Genomic DNA, 16,324 nt, shown 5'->3' on the forward strand with positions numbered 1-16,324 from the left:
TTTCTTCAAAGGACTTTCCATCACGTCACTTCTTTTCTTCTCTGGACAAAATGTAATCAAGTGTTCTGTTGACTGTGTTGTCCCCCCTCTCCCCCTCCCACTTATCCGCGAAGATGATGTGACGCGAGGGAGAGCGCCAGCGGCAATCAGAATGGCGCTGAAGAAGGCGACGGCGGGTCTTCTGCGGACCCCCAAGGCGCTTTGGACCACGGCGGGCGCGGCCTCGGTTTTTAGCAAACCCCCCAGGGAGCGCATCGGAGCCGGGGTAAGAACTTCGCACCCGGCGATGTGTCACATAGCGCGTCCCCCAAAATGGATTCTTTTATCCTATGAAAACATGATTGGATTTCTTGCATAATAGTCGTCGTGGTCGATCACCTACAAATCATTGATTGGTGTATTTTTATTAATTTTAATAGAAATTTGACCTCATGAATTTCTCAGTTAAAAAAAACATTGAAATTTAATAGATTGAAATATTGTTTCTGCAGATTCGGCTTACATTAGCTAGCTGGCTATCTATTAGCTATCTATGCAGATAGCTAACAAGCTAATAGCTGGCTTTCTATTAGCTCTCTAGCTGGCTGGCTATCTACCCAGCTAGCTGGCTATCTATTAGATATCTATTAGCTAGCTAGTTGGCTGGCTATCTGTTAACTATCTATTAGCTATTTAGCTGGCTGGCTGGCTGGCTATCTGTTAGCTATCCAACTACCTCGCTATCTATTCACCTCGCTGGTTATCAGATATCTATTATTTAGCTAGTTGACTGGCTATCTGTTAGCTCTCTATTAGATATCTAGCTGGCTGGCTATCTGTTAGCTATCTAGCTATTAGCTAGCTGGCTAGATAGCTGCCCATCTATTGGCTATCAATTCGCTAGCTAGCTGGGTATCTATAAGCTATCTCGCTAGCTTTCTATCTATTTGCATTACTTCCGGGTTGAGTGACCGACTTCAAATTAACAAAATGGACGTTTGTTTTTTTTTTCTGTCTGCTCCAGCAAAGCTTTTTTGTCATGTCGGTGTTTACGGTAGCCATGTTGGCGCCGGCGGCCTGGATCCTCCATCATCTCCCCGAATATCGCCGAAGGTCCCGTCACAAGGCCGCCAGATGAGCGTCGCCTCGTCTCCTCAAAAGTCAAACTTACGACATGGAATTGGACATCTTTGCTTCTTCTTCTTCTTCTTCTACCAAGAAAAAAAAAGCTAAGGCAAAAAAAATATATATGTCTATATATATAAAAACTCGGCTATTTGTCTATTTATGTAAGAAGTCCGGAAATGAAAGCAGCGCAAAAAAAATGGTTCCCCAAACAGGAAGTTTGTGTTTGAAAAGGAATGTGATCATTGTGATGACATCACTTCCTGTTACTGAGACCTCCAACCGTGTTGACAGGAAGGATGTCATCATCATCATATCATCATCATTATCAACCAAAACTGTCAAATCCGCAGTGGCTTTCGCCATTGGACGGACTGCAAATGAGGCCCCGCCCCCTCTGCTGCCGCCATTTTTTTTTTAAAGAAAAAAACAGCACTCTGTGGTACAATAATGTCATTCATTAAAAAAAAAACATACTCATAAAATAATTGGACAGAATTAATGCGCCAGCGTTCACTCAACCCGAAAGTAACTCAGATAATGGAAACCTAGCTAATAGCTAGCTGGCTAGATAAATAACAGCCAGCTAAATAGCGAGCTAATAAATATCTGATAGACAGCTCGCTGGATAGATAGCTGTGGCTACTCACCCAAAGAAAAATTGATCCAGTGACTTTAAAGTGACCTTGAGACTTTTGAAAGGTGCTTACAAATGAAATGTATTATTATGATGATTATTATTATTATTACACTTTGGCCACATGGTGGCAGCATAAGTCATTCATCGACCTTTCCTCAGTGCAGCACAGAGAGATGAGTCGCGCGATAGGGAGGATAAAGAATCTATGCCGGTGAGTATTCATGTATTATACGTTGCTGCGCTTTAGCTGACCGGGTATCCTTGATGCTAATTCTTAGCATAAATCCACCAACGCGTGGCGGTTCTGACAAGCTGTCAATCATCTGGCGACAGATGATGTGACTCCAACGTGGAACGCGGTCAAAGTCTGGCGAGGAAAAAAGTCAAAGTGAAGCAGAGGCGCGCCGGTTCACAAATCCAACGAAGCTTCACGATGCTCCAGGAAGCGGATCAGACTCGCGGGAAGCGGCAAACTCCTGAGGCGGCGGCGTCCCGCTAGCTGCTCGATCCGGATTCGGCACAGCTGTAGGAGTCGCCGCGGCAACGCTGGGGGCAAAAAGGTGACTTCAATTCTCGCTTGCGGTACTTGATTTTTTTTTGCGGGGGGCGGGGCTTGCTCACCGGCTTTGTCTTTGATGGCGCTCCAGCCGTCGTAGCTCTCCAAATGTGCCGTGAGACGGGAGCACAGGGTCACGTGACCCACGTAGTCCAATAGCACGTCGAGGATCGGCCCCGCCCACCGACTGATGCTGGGCGACGAGATCATTTCGCAGAACTGGGGGAGGGAGTGGAGAAATATTTTGGTTGAAAATAATAATAATAATACATTTTATTTGTAAGCGCCTTTCAAAACTCTCAAGGTCACTTTACAGTCACAGGATAAGTTTTTTTCTGTAGGTGAGCAGCGGCAGCCAGACGCGCCAGCGTTCACTCAACCCGGAAGTAATTCAAATAGAAAGCAAGCTAGCTAGTGAATAGATAGCTATTAGCCAGCGAATACCTAGATAATAGACAGCTAGCTATATAGCTAATAGATGCAATAGCTAGCTAGATAGCCAGCCAGATAACAAGATAGATAGCAAATAGCTAGCTACCTACCGAGATAAGTAAATCAAGAAATATTCACACTAAATGCAGATTTAGATAGCCAACACATAGCCAGCTAGCTAGCCAAGAGATAGCCAGCTAACCAGCTAGCTAAAAAATAGACTGAGTAACTCGGTTCACTGTCACTCAACTCAGAATAACTCAAATAAATAAAAAGCTAGCTAGCTCTTAGATAGCCGACAGAAAGACAGCTAGCTAGCCAATAGATAGATAGCTAGCTAACTCACTTCGGGGTCACTCAACCCAGAATAATAAAAAGCTAGCTAGCTGGCTATTAGATAGCCAAGAGATAGCCAGCTAGAAAATAATCTGTGGAACTCGGATCAGGGTGGCTTCTAAAGGGGCAGGTGAAATCCGGGTCACCTGAACGTCGCCCGTCGGGCGATGTACTTCAGGGTCTCTCAGGTGCCCCCGATGCGAGCGAGCGGCTTGGAGCAGCGGATGCGGCCCGTTGCCGTAGACGCAGCGGAAGCAGGAGAGGGCGTCGGCGCCGTTGTCCAGCAGGAACTTGAAGAGGGGGAGGTTCTTCACGCAGAACATGAAGACGGCGGGGAAGGCGCTGGGCAGGGTGGGAACACGGGCGTTGACGTCCGCCCCGTGTTCCACCAGCAGGGTCACGTTCTCCACGCATCCCTGCCGCGCCGCCAACAGCAGCGGGCCCAAAACGTCCAAGTTGGGATCGGCGCCGGCGTCCAGTAGCGCCTCCACGTTGTCCACGTGGTCGTTAGCGACCGCCGAATAGAGCGCCGTGGCTCGCCGGTCCTCGTACAACCGCGAGCGTTCCTCGCACAGCTGGGCGTTGACGTCGAAACCGGCCCGGATCAGCGTCTCCAGGACTTGGTTCCGGTTGTGCTCGGCGGCTACGTGCAGCGGACTGATGCCGGTCCGCCGGATTCTGGCTTTGCTGGTGGCCGGGATCAACATGGACACCATCCTAAGGGCGGTGAACACGGGGCGGGCGGTTGTTGCGGTGGGGAAGCGCCGTCCGCTATGTTGATGCGCTTACGTTTGGCTTCCCTTGCGGGCGGCGACGTGAAGCGGCAGCAGGCCGGCCTTCCCGGAAACGTTAGCGTCGGCTTTCTGCGAGAGGAGGAACTCCACCACGTCGGCGTGCCCGTTTTTGGCGGCTTCGTGGAGGGCGGTCGCTCCGTCTGAGGCCTGCGTGTTGACGTCGGCGCCTGTGGCGGCGCTCGGACGGTGAGGACCGGGTCAGCATCCGCCGTCCCTCCGCCCCGACTTACCGTGCTTGACCAGGAGTCGAAGGGAAGCCATTTGCCCGCTCTGAGCGGCGGTGAATAGCGGCGTGATACCGTAAGCGTCGGCGGGACTATGCAGACCTCCGGCCTTCAGGAGCATCTGGCAGATTTCGGCGTTGTTGCGGCACGCCGCCTCGTGCAGCGCCGTCCAACCCCGGAAGCATTTGCTGTTGACCTCCGCGCCGTGATTGAGCAAAAGCGCTACTAGCGCCGGGTTGTCCCTCTCGCAGGCTAGGCGGAAACAGCATCAAGAAACGGCTCCAAGGAGGCCGCCAAAAACATTTTGCTTCGAATTTCTCTTACCTTTGTACAGCGGAGTCTCGTGATCGCGGTTGGCGGCGGCGATGTCGGCGCCGTTCTCCAGCAAAAGTTGAGCGCATCGCAGATTCTCGCTTCCCACCGCTACCAGTAGCGCCGTTTCCGCGTGCTCCGTGCGCTGGTTGATCATCGCTGGCTGGGCTGGTCACGCCCCCACCCGCAAATACAGTGATACCTTGGCTTACTAACGTAATTGGTTCCCAGACAGAGTGTCTAGGGTGAAAAGTGTGTATCCCAAAAATTAATTTCCCATAGGAAACCATTAAAATGAGAATAATCCGTTCCCAGGTCCCCATAAAACATCATTTTCTAATTTTCTAAGCCTTAAAACTACACAAAATATACCTTATTTTATGTATAATAAATGTGCTTTGGTATTATAATTAAAGAAATAAACTGTACTGTATAATAAAGTCATTTTATTTACCTTTGTGATGGTCATTGATGGAATGGAGTAGCCGGTTTCATCAGCATGAAACACTTGATGAGGAAGGTAGCCTTCTTCTTTCACCATCTTGAAGAACGATCCCTGGTAGGTGCTTTGTCTGCGATAATTTTACCTAGTTCCTCATCAATTGTGTTCTGTTTAGCTGGGTTGATAGCTTTTAGCATCAAGTATCAAATTTGTAATGAGTCCAAATTTCACTGTTTTCTATCCATTGTTTCACTCTCTGTCGTCTGCCTGTCTCTTTAATGTTTAAACCACACCCCCTCACTTGGGGGCGGGGAATAGAGAACAAAAAATTCCGCTGCCATTTTGTTGTTAGAAGAACGGGCTCGTTCGCGAACGACACAACACTCATTGTGGCAGCTCCGTGTGTATCCCGAAAAATAGTTTGTATGCCAAGATAAAACTTTCATAAATTTAACGTTCGTAAACCGAAAAGTTCGTAAGCCAAGGGTTCGTAAACCGAGGTATCACTGTACAAACAAAACATTACTCAAGCCTCGCTTCCGTAACAGTGAGCGGGTTACCCGAGAGGAGCACCCTGAGACACGCCTCCTGGTCCCAACACGCCGCCTGATGGATGGCGAGCCAGCCGGGCTTTCCGGGCGTTATCGGGTCCATTTCGCCCGACGCCATCAGAGCCTTCAGGCGGCCCACGTGGCCCATTCGAATCGCTTGGAAAAGGGGCTTTTCCTCCCTGAGTGACACAGAAAATGATGCATATGTGACCTATGACCTCCTCGGCCCACGTTGGAATCACGCATAGGGGTGAAGTCACTGGTGTCAAAGTTGTGGCCCGGGGGCCAAATCTTGCCCACCACATCATTTTATTCGGCCCATGAAAGCAAATCAAACTTGTGAAATCCCATGCTCATCTATCGAGCTAGCTAGCTAACAGGCTAGCGAGCGACTGAGATCGATAGCTCGCTAGCAAGATAGCTAATGATCGAGCTAACTAGTGCGCTAGCTAGCGATCCAGCTAGCTAGCGAGCTCTCTTTCTATTCAGCTAGCTGGCTAATCCTTTACATAACAGGTGCCCAAATCAAAGCCCGGGGGCCAAATTTGGCCCTCCACATGATGTTACTCGGCCCGCCAAAGCAAATCAAGCCACCATCTTCTTCCCGCCGCCGGTGGTGAAACGGCTGACGGTGCCGTCAAACGTTTCTCTGCAACTCACACACCAGACGAGAGGCAATCAGAGCCAATCGGAGCACACAGTTCTTCGAAGGGACTTTGTGAGTGACCACATACGTACCCGTCGGGGGTCTTTTCTCCAGGTGGGTTTGGCGAACTGGAGTGGGCGTGGCCTAGCTGTTCCGGTGCAACCGGTTGACCTTTGCTGACTTTGAGGTCAGGAGGCCGCAGGAGGTCCGCCCGCGCGTCGTCCAGACTGCGGCGGATGGCCAACTCCAGCAGCTGGTCATCGGTGAGGTCGCCGTAAGCGGAATAATCATCTAGCGCCGCCGCCATGATGGCACTAAGACGAGAAAAGCACAAGACGACATGTTGTTGACAAAATGTCTTCCCGCTGACCTTCTCAACTCATGTTCAGGAGAGGAAAAGGAACAAGGGACATCAACTTGGGGAATTAGCCAAATTGTCCGTCAACTTTGACCTTGTGACATGCACGCGCACAAAATGAACAGAGGAAAAAGTTCTCACCCAAGTTGCCCTGTTTCCAAGAGTAGTGCTCCTCCGTGAGGGGCGCCTTTCTTTTTTTAGCAGCATGTGCTCGTCAGTCGTCACGTGACCCCTTCTCCTCGGTCACCCACGTCCACTTCAACACCGACTTTAGTGTTTTGATGAGCCGTCATAACACCCCCGACACAAAATGGCGTTCACTCTCTACAATACGCGATCTATGGCACTCCCGAATATACGCGTATATTGCGCAATGCGGTCATTGATTGTGACGTCATGTACCCGAAAATGCGGGAATATGATAAATAAAGTCTGGTCAGTGGTGTGAATAAGAGGTAAAAACACTGCAGTAATTGATAACATATCGTGTTGCTCTCGAATTTCAGTTCACTTCGTCCTTAACACATTAGCGGCCGTTGTGTCAGGACATGTTGGGAAAGTGTCGGCTTTTACGACTGCCACGCGCGAATTAACACCACCAGGGGGCGATAACGTCGACTTCAACGAGAAAGTGAACAAGGAAGAAGAAAGATCCGATTGCGCATGCGTACACCACGTATGCTTCTCCCCGATCTGTCTGGATGCTAAAGCGGACTAGCTAGCTAGTGAACGCCACTCAGCGGGCTTCCAGCGGCGGTAGCAAGTAGCAGAATAGCGGGCGGTCGGACGGACGGAGGTGCCGCGGCGGCGAAAGACGCTCGGACGGCGCCGCGACTGACGAAATGGCCGGCCAGCAGTTCCAGTACGATGACAGCGGCAACACGTTCTTCTACTTCCTTACGTCGTTCGTGGGACTCATCTTGATCCCGGCAACCTATTACCTGTGGCCGCGGGATCAGAACGCTGGTAAGGCCCCGGATGTGTCATACTCTTTTGCTAGCTTTGAGCTAATGGACGATATGCTCCGTTGCTAACGAAGGTTTTCGGCTAAGCTTCTGTGTTGACACGTCGCAAGTTAAACACAACTGCGTACTAGTTGACAGATGGTTACTAGACGAAGCACTTCACGAGTAATCGTGAAGTGCTTCGTCTTTACTAGTCCCCTCTCCCTACAATCATGTCGCTGGTTTTCCAAACGAGCATTTTCGTCCATGTTTTGAGGTTCACTGTATGATGACGACGAGTCTGTGTTGCCAGTGAGTCAAAACCAACAAGAGGGGCATCCATTAAAGTGAAAATCGTGACAAAAAGCAGCATTGCACTGCCAATTTGGTGTTTAAAGAGGATGAAATGTCAGGTGTTGCCCGTTGCTCACTTCCAACTGACATATTCGTCCAAATCTACCGTCGGTCACACATCAGTCGCCTCACAAGCGCAAAGGGAAATGATAGTCGTCACACACTTGGTTTTTAATCGACATTTTTTTGCACTCGACTCCCACGCCACTAGTGATGTGTCGTTAGCGAACGAGCTGGTTAGAGTCGGATCTCTGAAGTGAGCGAAGAGAGCCGGAAATGGGAGTCGACTTTTTTTTAGTCCCCTATTCCCCGACCCCAGTCTTCGGTTGAAGCCAGAGGGGGTCTCTGTTCAACATTTTGAATGGATTTCGACTTACGACCATTTTGACTTATGACCGTTTAGCCAGCATCTCACGCTCGCACAGCAATCGACCGCGTGATGGCACCAGATGGGGGGAGTTTGCGAGTCATTTAGCCCATATCTCTATTCAACATTTTGAATGGATTTCGACTTACAACCATTTCGACATACGACCGTTTCAACTTAGAACTTTTCTAGTCACCATGGTGTAGGATATATTGTTTGATTTGTGTAAGATGGAGCTGCGATGACCGGAGCTTATCTCCGGGATGTTAGTACATTGCTGAAATGATGATGCGTTGTTTAATTTTATTATTATTATTTTATGTTTTAGAACAATTACGTCTAAAGAGCCTGCGTCGGGTGCACGGCAGATGCCTTTGGTATCGTCTGCGACTGCTCAAGTCCCAGCAGAGTATCGTCCCTAGACTCAAGTGAGTCCACTTTTCATTTTTATGAAATAATATTTTTAAATGTGTCTTTGTAATATTCCAACTTTATTCGTGTGAGTGAAAACAAATATTTACTTTGTGTCTTTTCAGGAAAGCGGCCTTCTTGTTTGGCTGGCTGGTCTTCCTGCTGCTTGCCTACAAAGTGTCCAAGTTGGACCGGGAGTACCAGGAATATAATCCTTATGAAGTTCTCAACTTGGACCCGGTAACATTTGACAAACAAATGCTTTCCTAACAACAATATTTTCTTATTCTAATGTTTTTCTTGTAAGACTGCTTGTTGCCGAGAAATTCTCCTCCATGTTGCTTTTGCAGCTTTTCTAACCCTGTAAAACTGCAAAATAGTTTCCCCCAAAAATTATAATAATAATAATAATAATAATAATGCATTTCATTTATAAACACCTTTCAAAACTCTCAAGGTCACTTTACAGTCACAGGATCAGTTTTTCGGCAGGAAAATTTATCCTGCGACTGTAAAGTGTCCTTAAGAGTTTTGAAAGGCGCTGATACAGGTGACATCCAACTTACGACCATGACTTCCAGACCCTATTTTTAAAATTTTAATTCTCCGGGTTCATTGATAACATTCAAATATCAAATATTATACCACATAAATTATGGCCTGGATTTGTCGTGTCCCGGTTTTTGCCTGTCAATCAAGCGGTTGGTTCTGTTGTCCCCGCAGGGCTCGTCGCTCTCGGAAATCAAGAAGCAGTACCGCGTCCTGTCGTTGAAATTCCACCCGGACAGAGGCGGCGACGAGGCCACGTTCATGCGGATCGCCAAAGCTTACGCCGCGTACGTGTCGCTCGCAGCGGCCCGCTTGTCCACCGCGTTTTTTTTTTTCTTCCTCCATTTTATATCGTCTTTGTTTGCCCGCAGTCTCACCAATGAGCAGTCGCGAAAGAACTGGGAAATGTACGGCAACCCGGATGGTCCAGGCGGTGAGTTGATGACCCCCCCCCCCCACTCCCACCCGTGACCCTCCTGGCAAATGAGTTGTGACCCTTGGAGCGATTGGATCCCAAAGTCGACCTTTAACCCGAACCTCTTTGGTCTCCTTTGCAGCAACCAGTTTTGGCATCGCTCTACCCGCCTGGATTGTAGACCAGAAGAACTCCATGCTGGTATTTATTTATATCACTTTAGTATATAGTGATACCTCAGGTTACGAACATAATTTGTTCCCAGAAAGTGTGTGCAAGGCGATAAGTGTGTCATCCAAACATTAATTTCCCATAGGAAACAATTAAAATGAGAATAATGCGTTTCCATGTCCCATAAACCATAATTTTCTACTACATAAGCCTTAAAACTACACAAAATATACCTTCTTTTATGTATAATAAATGTGCTATTGTATTGTAATGACAGAAATAAACTGTACATACGTATAATAAACTTGTTTTATTGGATTGGATTGGATTTGCCATTATTAGTCTCACAGTGGAGAAATGTACATTTCATAGCAGCAAACCTACCTACAGTAGCTACCTAGATACCTAGCTAGCTACCCATCTGTTTATATATTGATCTATGTATTTTATTTGTGTGTTCATTTATTTATTTATGTATCTGATTTATTTGTTTATGTATCTGGCTAGCCAGCTACCTAGATACCTAGCTGGCTACCTCGCCAGCTACCTACCCTAGCTACCGATCTATTTCAATATATATATATATTGATCTATGTATTTTATTTATTTCTTTGTTGATGTAGTTATTTATGTATTTTATTTATTTCTTGATGTATCGAGCTAGCTAGTTACCTAGATACCTAGCCAGCTACCTAGCTAGCTGCTGCTGTGTTACTTCCGGGTAGAGTGAACTGAACGCTAGCGCAAATGGCTTCCGCTACTCACCCGCACAAAAAAAAATGACTAAACTGTCCTTGAGAGTTTTGAAAGGCGCTTAGAAATGAAATGTATTATTATTATTATGATTATGATGATGATTATTATTATTATTATGAGTGGAACAGTTGACGCTGAATGGTCTCTTTTTTTAGGTCTTGTTGGTGTACGGTCTGGCTTTTATGGTTATCCTTCCCGTTGTGGTGGTGAGCAGCCCCCACTCCCCCGTTATCAAATGTTTTTATTTTATATAATTTTTTAAAAATGAATTTAATGTATGTTTTGTGCACGTCAGGGCACGTGGTGGTACCGCTCCATCCGATACAGCGGAGACCAGATCCTGATCAACACCACTCAGCTCTTCATGCACTTTATGTACAAGACCCCCAACATGAACATGAAGCGTACGCGCCTCCTATGGTCCCCCTGGAGACCGTCCCCGTCCCCCCTGTCCTCCTGTCCCCCCGTCCCCAAGTTTTGTTTTTGACTTTATTTCCAGGTTTGGGCATGGTGCTAACAGCGGCGTTTGAGTTTGACCCTCGCAGCAACAAAGAAGCCACCATCCGACCTGCTGACAACATCAAAGTGCCCCTGGTGGGATCCTCGTCGCCATTTTTTTTTTTTTTTTGGTGGACGCCGATTCGTCCTTTCGATGGAACACCGATTCATTTTTTATTGTCTGCACGCCTCGTAGTTGATTTGCGAGCTAGGAAACATCAACGTGAAGAAGAAGGAGCCTCCCTTCTGTTACCCGTACAGCCTGAAGGCCCGAGTGTTGGTCCTCTCCCACCTGGCGCGAATGGACGTGTCCGAGGAGCTTCGGGAAGGTCAGGACGTCCGTCCGTCCGTCCGTCCGCTAGACGTCTTCTTAACCTGGACGCCGTTTCGCCCTTAGATCAGAGATTCGTAGTGAGGAAGAGTCCGGCTCTCCTGCAGGAGATGATCAACGTGGGTTGCCAGCTCACCATGATGGCCAACAGCAGAGGAGGTCGGCGGGACTCCGTCCGTCCGTCCATCCATCCGTCCGTCCGTCCCGACAATGAATGACTTTCCATGTCTTGGCAGGTTTCCACGCTCCCCGCCTGGTCACCATCGAGAACTGCATGAAGCTGACCCAGATGGTCGTGCAGGGCCTGCAGGAGTCCAAGTCGCCCCTGCTGCAGCTGCCTTACTTCGAGGAGGAGCATCTCCGTTATTGCATGTCCAAGAAGTACAAAGTCCGGACTCTGCAGGACCTGGCCAGACTCAAAGACTCGGACCGGCGTAGCATGCTGCACTTCCTGGCCGACAAGTACGACGAGGTCATGGCCGTGCTGGGAAACTTCCCTCACATCACCATGGAGACCAAACTGCAAGGTCCACCTTTTAAACAAAAACGTGCATGTCGATCTTGGCTTGTTGTGACGCCCGATGTCCATCCGTCCGTCCGTCCACGCAGTCCTCGACGACGAAGACAGCAGCAACATCACGGCGGGCTCCATCGTCACGGTGACGGTCACCTTGACCAGAAAGCGAATGGTGGTAAGCGTCCAATCGTGCTCCTTTCCTTGTCCACCATCTTGAAAACAGATACACTTCTCAGGATGACCGCTAGAGGGAGCTGTTGCTTATTGCCTTTGGATTAATAATAATAATAATACATTTCATTTATAAGCGCTTTTCCGTTACTTCCGGGTTGAGTGAACGTTGGTGCGTGTGGCTACCGCTGCTCACCCACAGAAAAACTTAGCCTGTAAAGTGTTCTTGAGAGTTTTGAAAGGCGCTTAGAAATGAAATGGATTATTATTATTATTACAACACAAATTCAATCTTAAATACATTCAGCCCCCTCTTAGTTGTATGACGCAGTTCTAGATGAAAGAGGAGAGCGTCCTTTTCACCAATGGATCAGAAACCTCATGGTGAATCGTTCACTTTCTGCTACTAGCAAAATGTTGAACGCGAACACAAAGCTGTAGCATCCATTGACGAAAAAGAAATTGGCTCACGTCTCCTGTCCCACATACTGTAAATCCGCTTCAATTCCAAGCCGCGACCGGCTCCTCAAGTCGTGCATCGTTCAAATGCGTACTCACGGTGGCTTCCTCGTTTGTTCAGGAGGTGTTTGAAAAGGAACAGGAAGCCTTACCGTGTCCCGGGGCGGAGACGGCCCCCGCCGAGGAAGTGGTAAGGACCGTCAAAACCTTTATTGACAATTCAGCACATTAATTTGGCGTGGCGTTTGTCAGGGAGACGCCAGTAAAGCGAAAGGCAAGCAAGTGTGGCAGAACAAGAACAAAGGCGCCAAGAAGATGGCAAAGTCCAAGAAGAAAAAACTGACCAAGAAGAAAACCACGCCGGCGCCGGGCAAAACCAAGCAAGCCAACGGAAGCGTGGCGCCAAACGTAAGTCAAGGCGGTGGATCGCTCTTGGCGGAGGAAGGCGCGACCCAACGCTGATGCTTGGCGCGTACCTTCCAGGAGGCGCCGTCGGCGGTCAAGGAGGACGAGGAGGAGGTCTCGGACAAAGGCAGCGAGTCGGACGAGGGCGACGGCAACAAATACGCCGCCCGCGACAGAGACGACGACAGCGACAAGCAAAGCGACACCGAGGTGGACGAGATGGCCGCCGACGACGAGGAGGTGAGAAAATCCAATTCAAGTCCCCGCGTGACAGCTAATCCAATTGGCTAATGGGGTGAAATCAGAGCCAGGGATGAGTTTCATCTCCGCGTTCCTTCCTTGCCAGGAATGGAAGTCACTGCAGCAGAGCATCCAGCGGCGTGAGCGCGCCCTGCTGGAGACCAAGTCCAAGGTGACGCACGCCGCCTACAGCCTCTACTACCCCGAAGAGAAGCAGGAGTGGTGGTGGCTCTACATCGCCGACAGGCGCGACCAGACCCTCGTCTCCATGCCCTACCACGTCTGCACGCTCAAGGACACCGAGGAGGTGAGTCCAACGCGTGGACACGACTATAGAAGTAATTAAGAGCGGAGAGGTCATCCAATTGGCCCAGGAAGTGAAATCAGAGCCAGGGATAGAACAATAGAGGTCATCAGATTGGCTCAAGAGGTGAAATCAGAGACAGGGACAGACCGATAGAGGTAATCGGAGTGGAGAAGGTCATCAGATTGGCTAATTGGGTGAAACCAGAGCCAGGGAGGTAATCAGATTGGCTCATGAGGTGAAATCAGTGCCAGGGATGGAACTAGAGACACAAACATTGTTTGGGGGGCTTGTCATGCGCCCTCCCCCCTCCCCCAAAAAGAAAATCAAATAGATAGAAAGTTAGCTAGCTAGCTAATAGATAATTAATTTATCTCGCTCGCTAGCTAGCTTGCTAGTCAAATACTACTCAAATAGAGTAACTAAAATAGACAGAAAGCTGGCTAGCTATCTAGCTTTCTATCTGAGTTACTTCCGGGTTGAGTGAACGCTGACGCATGTGGCTGCCGCTGCTCGCCCACAGAAAACCTTGTCCTGTGACCTTGAGAGTTTTAAAAGGTGCTTAGAAATTAAATTTATTATTATTATTATCAGTAGTAGTAGTATTGGTACTATTATTCAATTCAGCGTGAGAAACTTTAGACTCTTCTTGATAATAATATATAATAATAATAATAATAATAATAATACATTCTATTTCTAAGCGCCTTTCAAAACTCTCAAGGTCACTTTACAGTCACACGATAAGGTTTTGTGTGGGTGAGCAGCGGCAGCCACACACGCCGGCGTTCACTCAACCAGCCAGCCAATAGATAGCTTGCTAGATAGCAAGCTATATAGCTAATAGATTTTCTCATGATAAAACAAATCATTAATTCCTAAGTTATATGGGTCTGCAGTTATCGGAGCTTGAAATGGGGGCAGCTGTACACAATACAATACAAACATTGATTTATATAGTGCTGAAGCTGTAACAACATGGGAAAAGGGGAAATGCTGTGGAAGGTAAAAAAACATTACTGGAGGTCTGACCAGCGCTTTATCGGCAATAACAACCAAACCCGAACAAATTCATTGATTATTATTTTTTTTTTTTTTGGCCTAGGTGGAGCTGAAGTTTCCGGCGCCATCCAAAACGGGCAACTACCAATATTCGGTCATCCTCCGTTCGGATTCCTACTTGGGACTGGACCAGATCAAACCGCTCAAGGTGAGTCCGAGTCGCTCTTTGCTATGTTGTCCGCAACGGTGGCAACTGAGCGAGTCATTTATCATCTTAATAATAATAATACATTTCATTTCTAAGCGTCTTTCAAAACTCTCAAGGTCACTTTACAGTCGCAGGATCAGTTTTTCTGTGGGTGAGCAGCGGCAGCCACACATGCCAGCTTACACTCATCCCGGAAGTAACTCAAATCGATAGAAAGCTAGCTAGATAGCTAATAGATAACTGATACATAGAGAGCTTGCTAGTTATATAGCTAATAGATATCAAATAGCTAGCTAGCTAGGAAGCCACCTCGATAGCTAGCTAGATAGCCAGTTAGATAGATAGCTAGATAGCTCGCTGGGTAGCCAGCTAAATAATAATAATAATAATAATAATACATTTGATTTCTAAGCGCCTTTCAAAACTTTCAAGGTCACTTTACAGTCACAGGATCAGTTTTTCTGTGGGTAAGCAGCGGCAGCCACACGCGCCAGCATTCACTCATCCCGAAAGTAACTCAGATAGATAGAACGCTAGCTAGCCAACTATTGGATAGTGAATAAATAGCTAATAGATAACCAACAGATAGCCAACAGCTAGCCAGCGAGCTAATGAATAGCAAATAAATCGCCAATATAGATTTGTGTCATCACTCATTCGCATGTGCAGCTGGAGGTCCACGAGGCCAAGGCCATGCTGGACAACCACCCCCAGTGGGACATCCCCGACACGGAGGAGGAGGACGAGGAGCAAGAGGACAGCGACGGCATCGAGGAAAGCGAAGACGGCGACGACGAGGACGACGACTGAAGAACACAAACTCCGCCGTCTCGCCCGCGCATCACGCCAACGCTGTTCACACCCACACCGCCGCCGCCCCCCCTTTTCCCTCAACACAAAAGACTCCGCCGGGACATTTTTCTACACTTTCCCCCCCGACACGCCTCTTTTCTATCTTTCTATGTTAGCGCTTGTTGCGTTTCTAACCCCGGTGAGAATGTGTACAGGTGCAACGGAGCGGCGACCGGCGGCCATCTTGGCGTATACCCTTGCCGAAAAAAGGCTTCAATCGCCGGACAAAACATCAAATGGACTTTTCGAACTGGACACGATGCGTCTCCATTCGTCCTTCTGCTATGTTTAAAACATCTCATCGTCACCAATCGCCTCGCGAAGCCCCGCCCAAAAGGGTAAGACGGGCGCCTCAGTCGGCTCTGTGACGAGTCGGCGTGCAAAGTGACTCAAGTGGTCATAAGTGTGGCCGTTGGCAGCGCCCGGAATGACCGCGTGCGTACGTTCGGACAACAATCTTATGGAAGGCTGTTTGTTTTCCTCATTAAAGCGATGAACATTTTTGTAGTTTGGCCCCAGGATGCAATGGAGGACGGTCAAACGTCGAAATGGATTGAATTGGACGAGCCTTGATTAGTCTCGCAGTGGAAAAATTTACATTTCACAGCAGCAAAGTGAGGAAAGGAAAGAAAGAAGTAGAACAACAAAATACAGGAGCTACTGTAAAGGTAGCTACTCTCGCTGCGCCATCTTGGAGTCAAAACAACAACAAAAAAAAATTAACAAATAACATGACAATACAAAGACACATTCTTCAGCACTTGCTGTACCCTCTTTGTGACACGAAGCAGTTCTAGATGGAAGAGGAGAGTATCAAAGCGTCCGTTTCGCCAGTGGATCATGGACGTCATTGGATTGGATGTACCTTTATTCGTCTCGCAGTGGAGAAATTTACATTTCACAGCAGCAAAGTTTTGAAAGGATGATGAAGGGGAAAAAAAGAAGTAGAAAAACAATACAGGAGCTGCTGTAAAG

At 48.0% G+C, this 16,324-nt stretch overlaps 2 protein-coding genes across 2 annotated transcripts; one reads left to right on the forward strand and one right to left on the reverse strand.

Annotated features, from left to right (window-relative positions):
• Positions 1-1,135: 1,135 nt before the first annotated feature.
• On the reverse strand, positions 1,136-6,920 carry asb2a.1 (ankyrin repeat and SOCS box containing 2a, tandem duplicate 1). Its single transcript, XM_089022343.1, has 9 exons — positions 6,537-6,920; positions 6,130-6,351; positions 5,401-5,570; positions 4,411-4,566; positions 4,093-4,338; positions 3,858-4,029; positions 3,215-3,785; positions 2,366-2,519; positions 1,136-2,290 (listed from the first exon to the last, which is right to left on the reverse strand). Exons 2-9 carry the CDS (start codon positions 6,342-6,344, stop codon positions 2,154-2,156), a joined length of 1,821 nt encoding a protein of 606 aa, XP_088878469.1. The 5' UTR covers positions 6,345-6,351; positions 6,537-6,920; the 3' UTR covers positions 1,136-2,153.
• Positions 6,921-7,098: 178 nt separating this feature from the next.
• sec63 (SEC63 homolog, protein translocation regulator) lies at positions 7,099-15,856 on the forward strand. The gene is made up of 19 exons (XM_089022342.1): positions 7,099-7,361; positions 8,389-8,488; positions 8,597-8,711; positions 9,195-9,307; positions 9,392-9,453; positions 9,578-9,636; positions 10,518-10,568; positions 10,658-10,766; positions 10,862-10,956; positions 11,057-11,189; positions 11,258-11,350; positions 11,428-11,718; positions 11,801-11,883; positions 12,460-12,528; positions 12,591-12,746; positions 12,822-12,983; positions 13,090-13,290; positions 14,393-14,497; positions 15,167-15,856. Exons 1-19 carry the CDS (start codon positions 7,238-7,240, stop codon positions 15,305-15,307), a joined length of 2,262 nt encoding a protein of 753 aa, XP_088878468.1. The 5' UTR covers positions 7,099-7,237; the 3' UTR covers positions 15,308-15,856.
• The last annotated feature ends 468 nt before the right edge of the window (positions 15,857-16,324 follow it).

Source organism: Hippocampus bargibanti, linkage group LG19 (assembly GCF_051943395.1).
Source record: "Hippocampus bargibanti isolate YZ-2025 linkage group LG19, ASM5194339v1, whole genome shotgun sequence".
In the NCBI taxonomy this organism is placed as follows: domain Eukaryota; kingdom Metazoa; phylum Chordata; class Actinopteri; order Syngnathiformes; family Syngnathidae; genus Hippocampus; species Hippocampus bargibanti.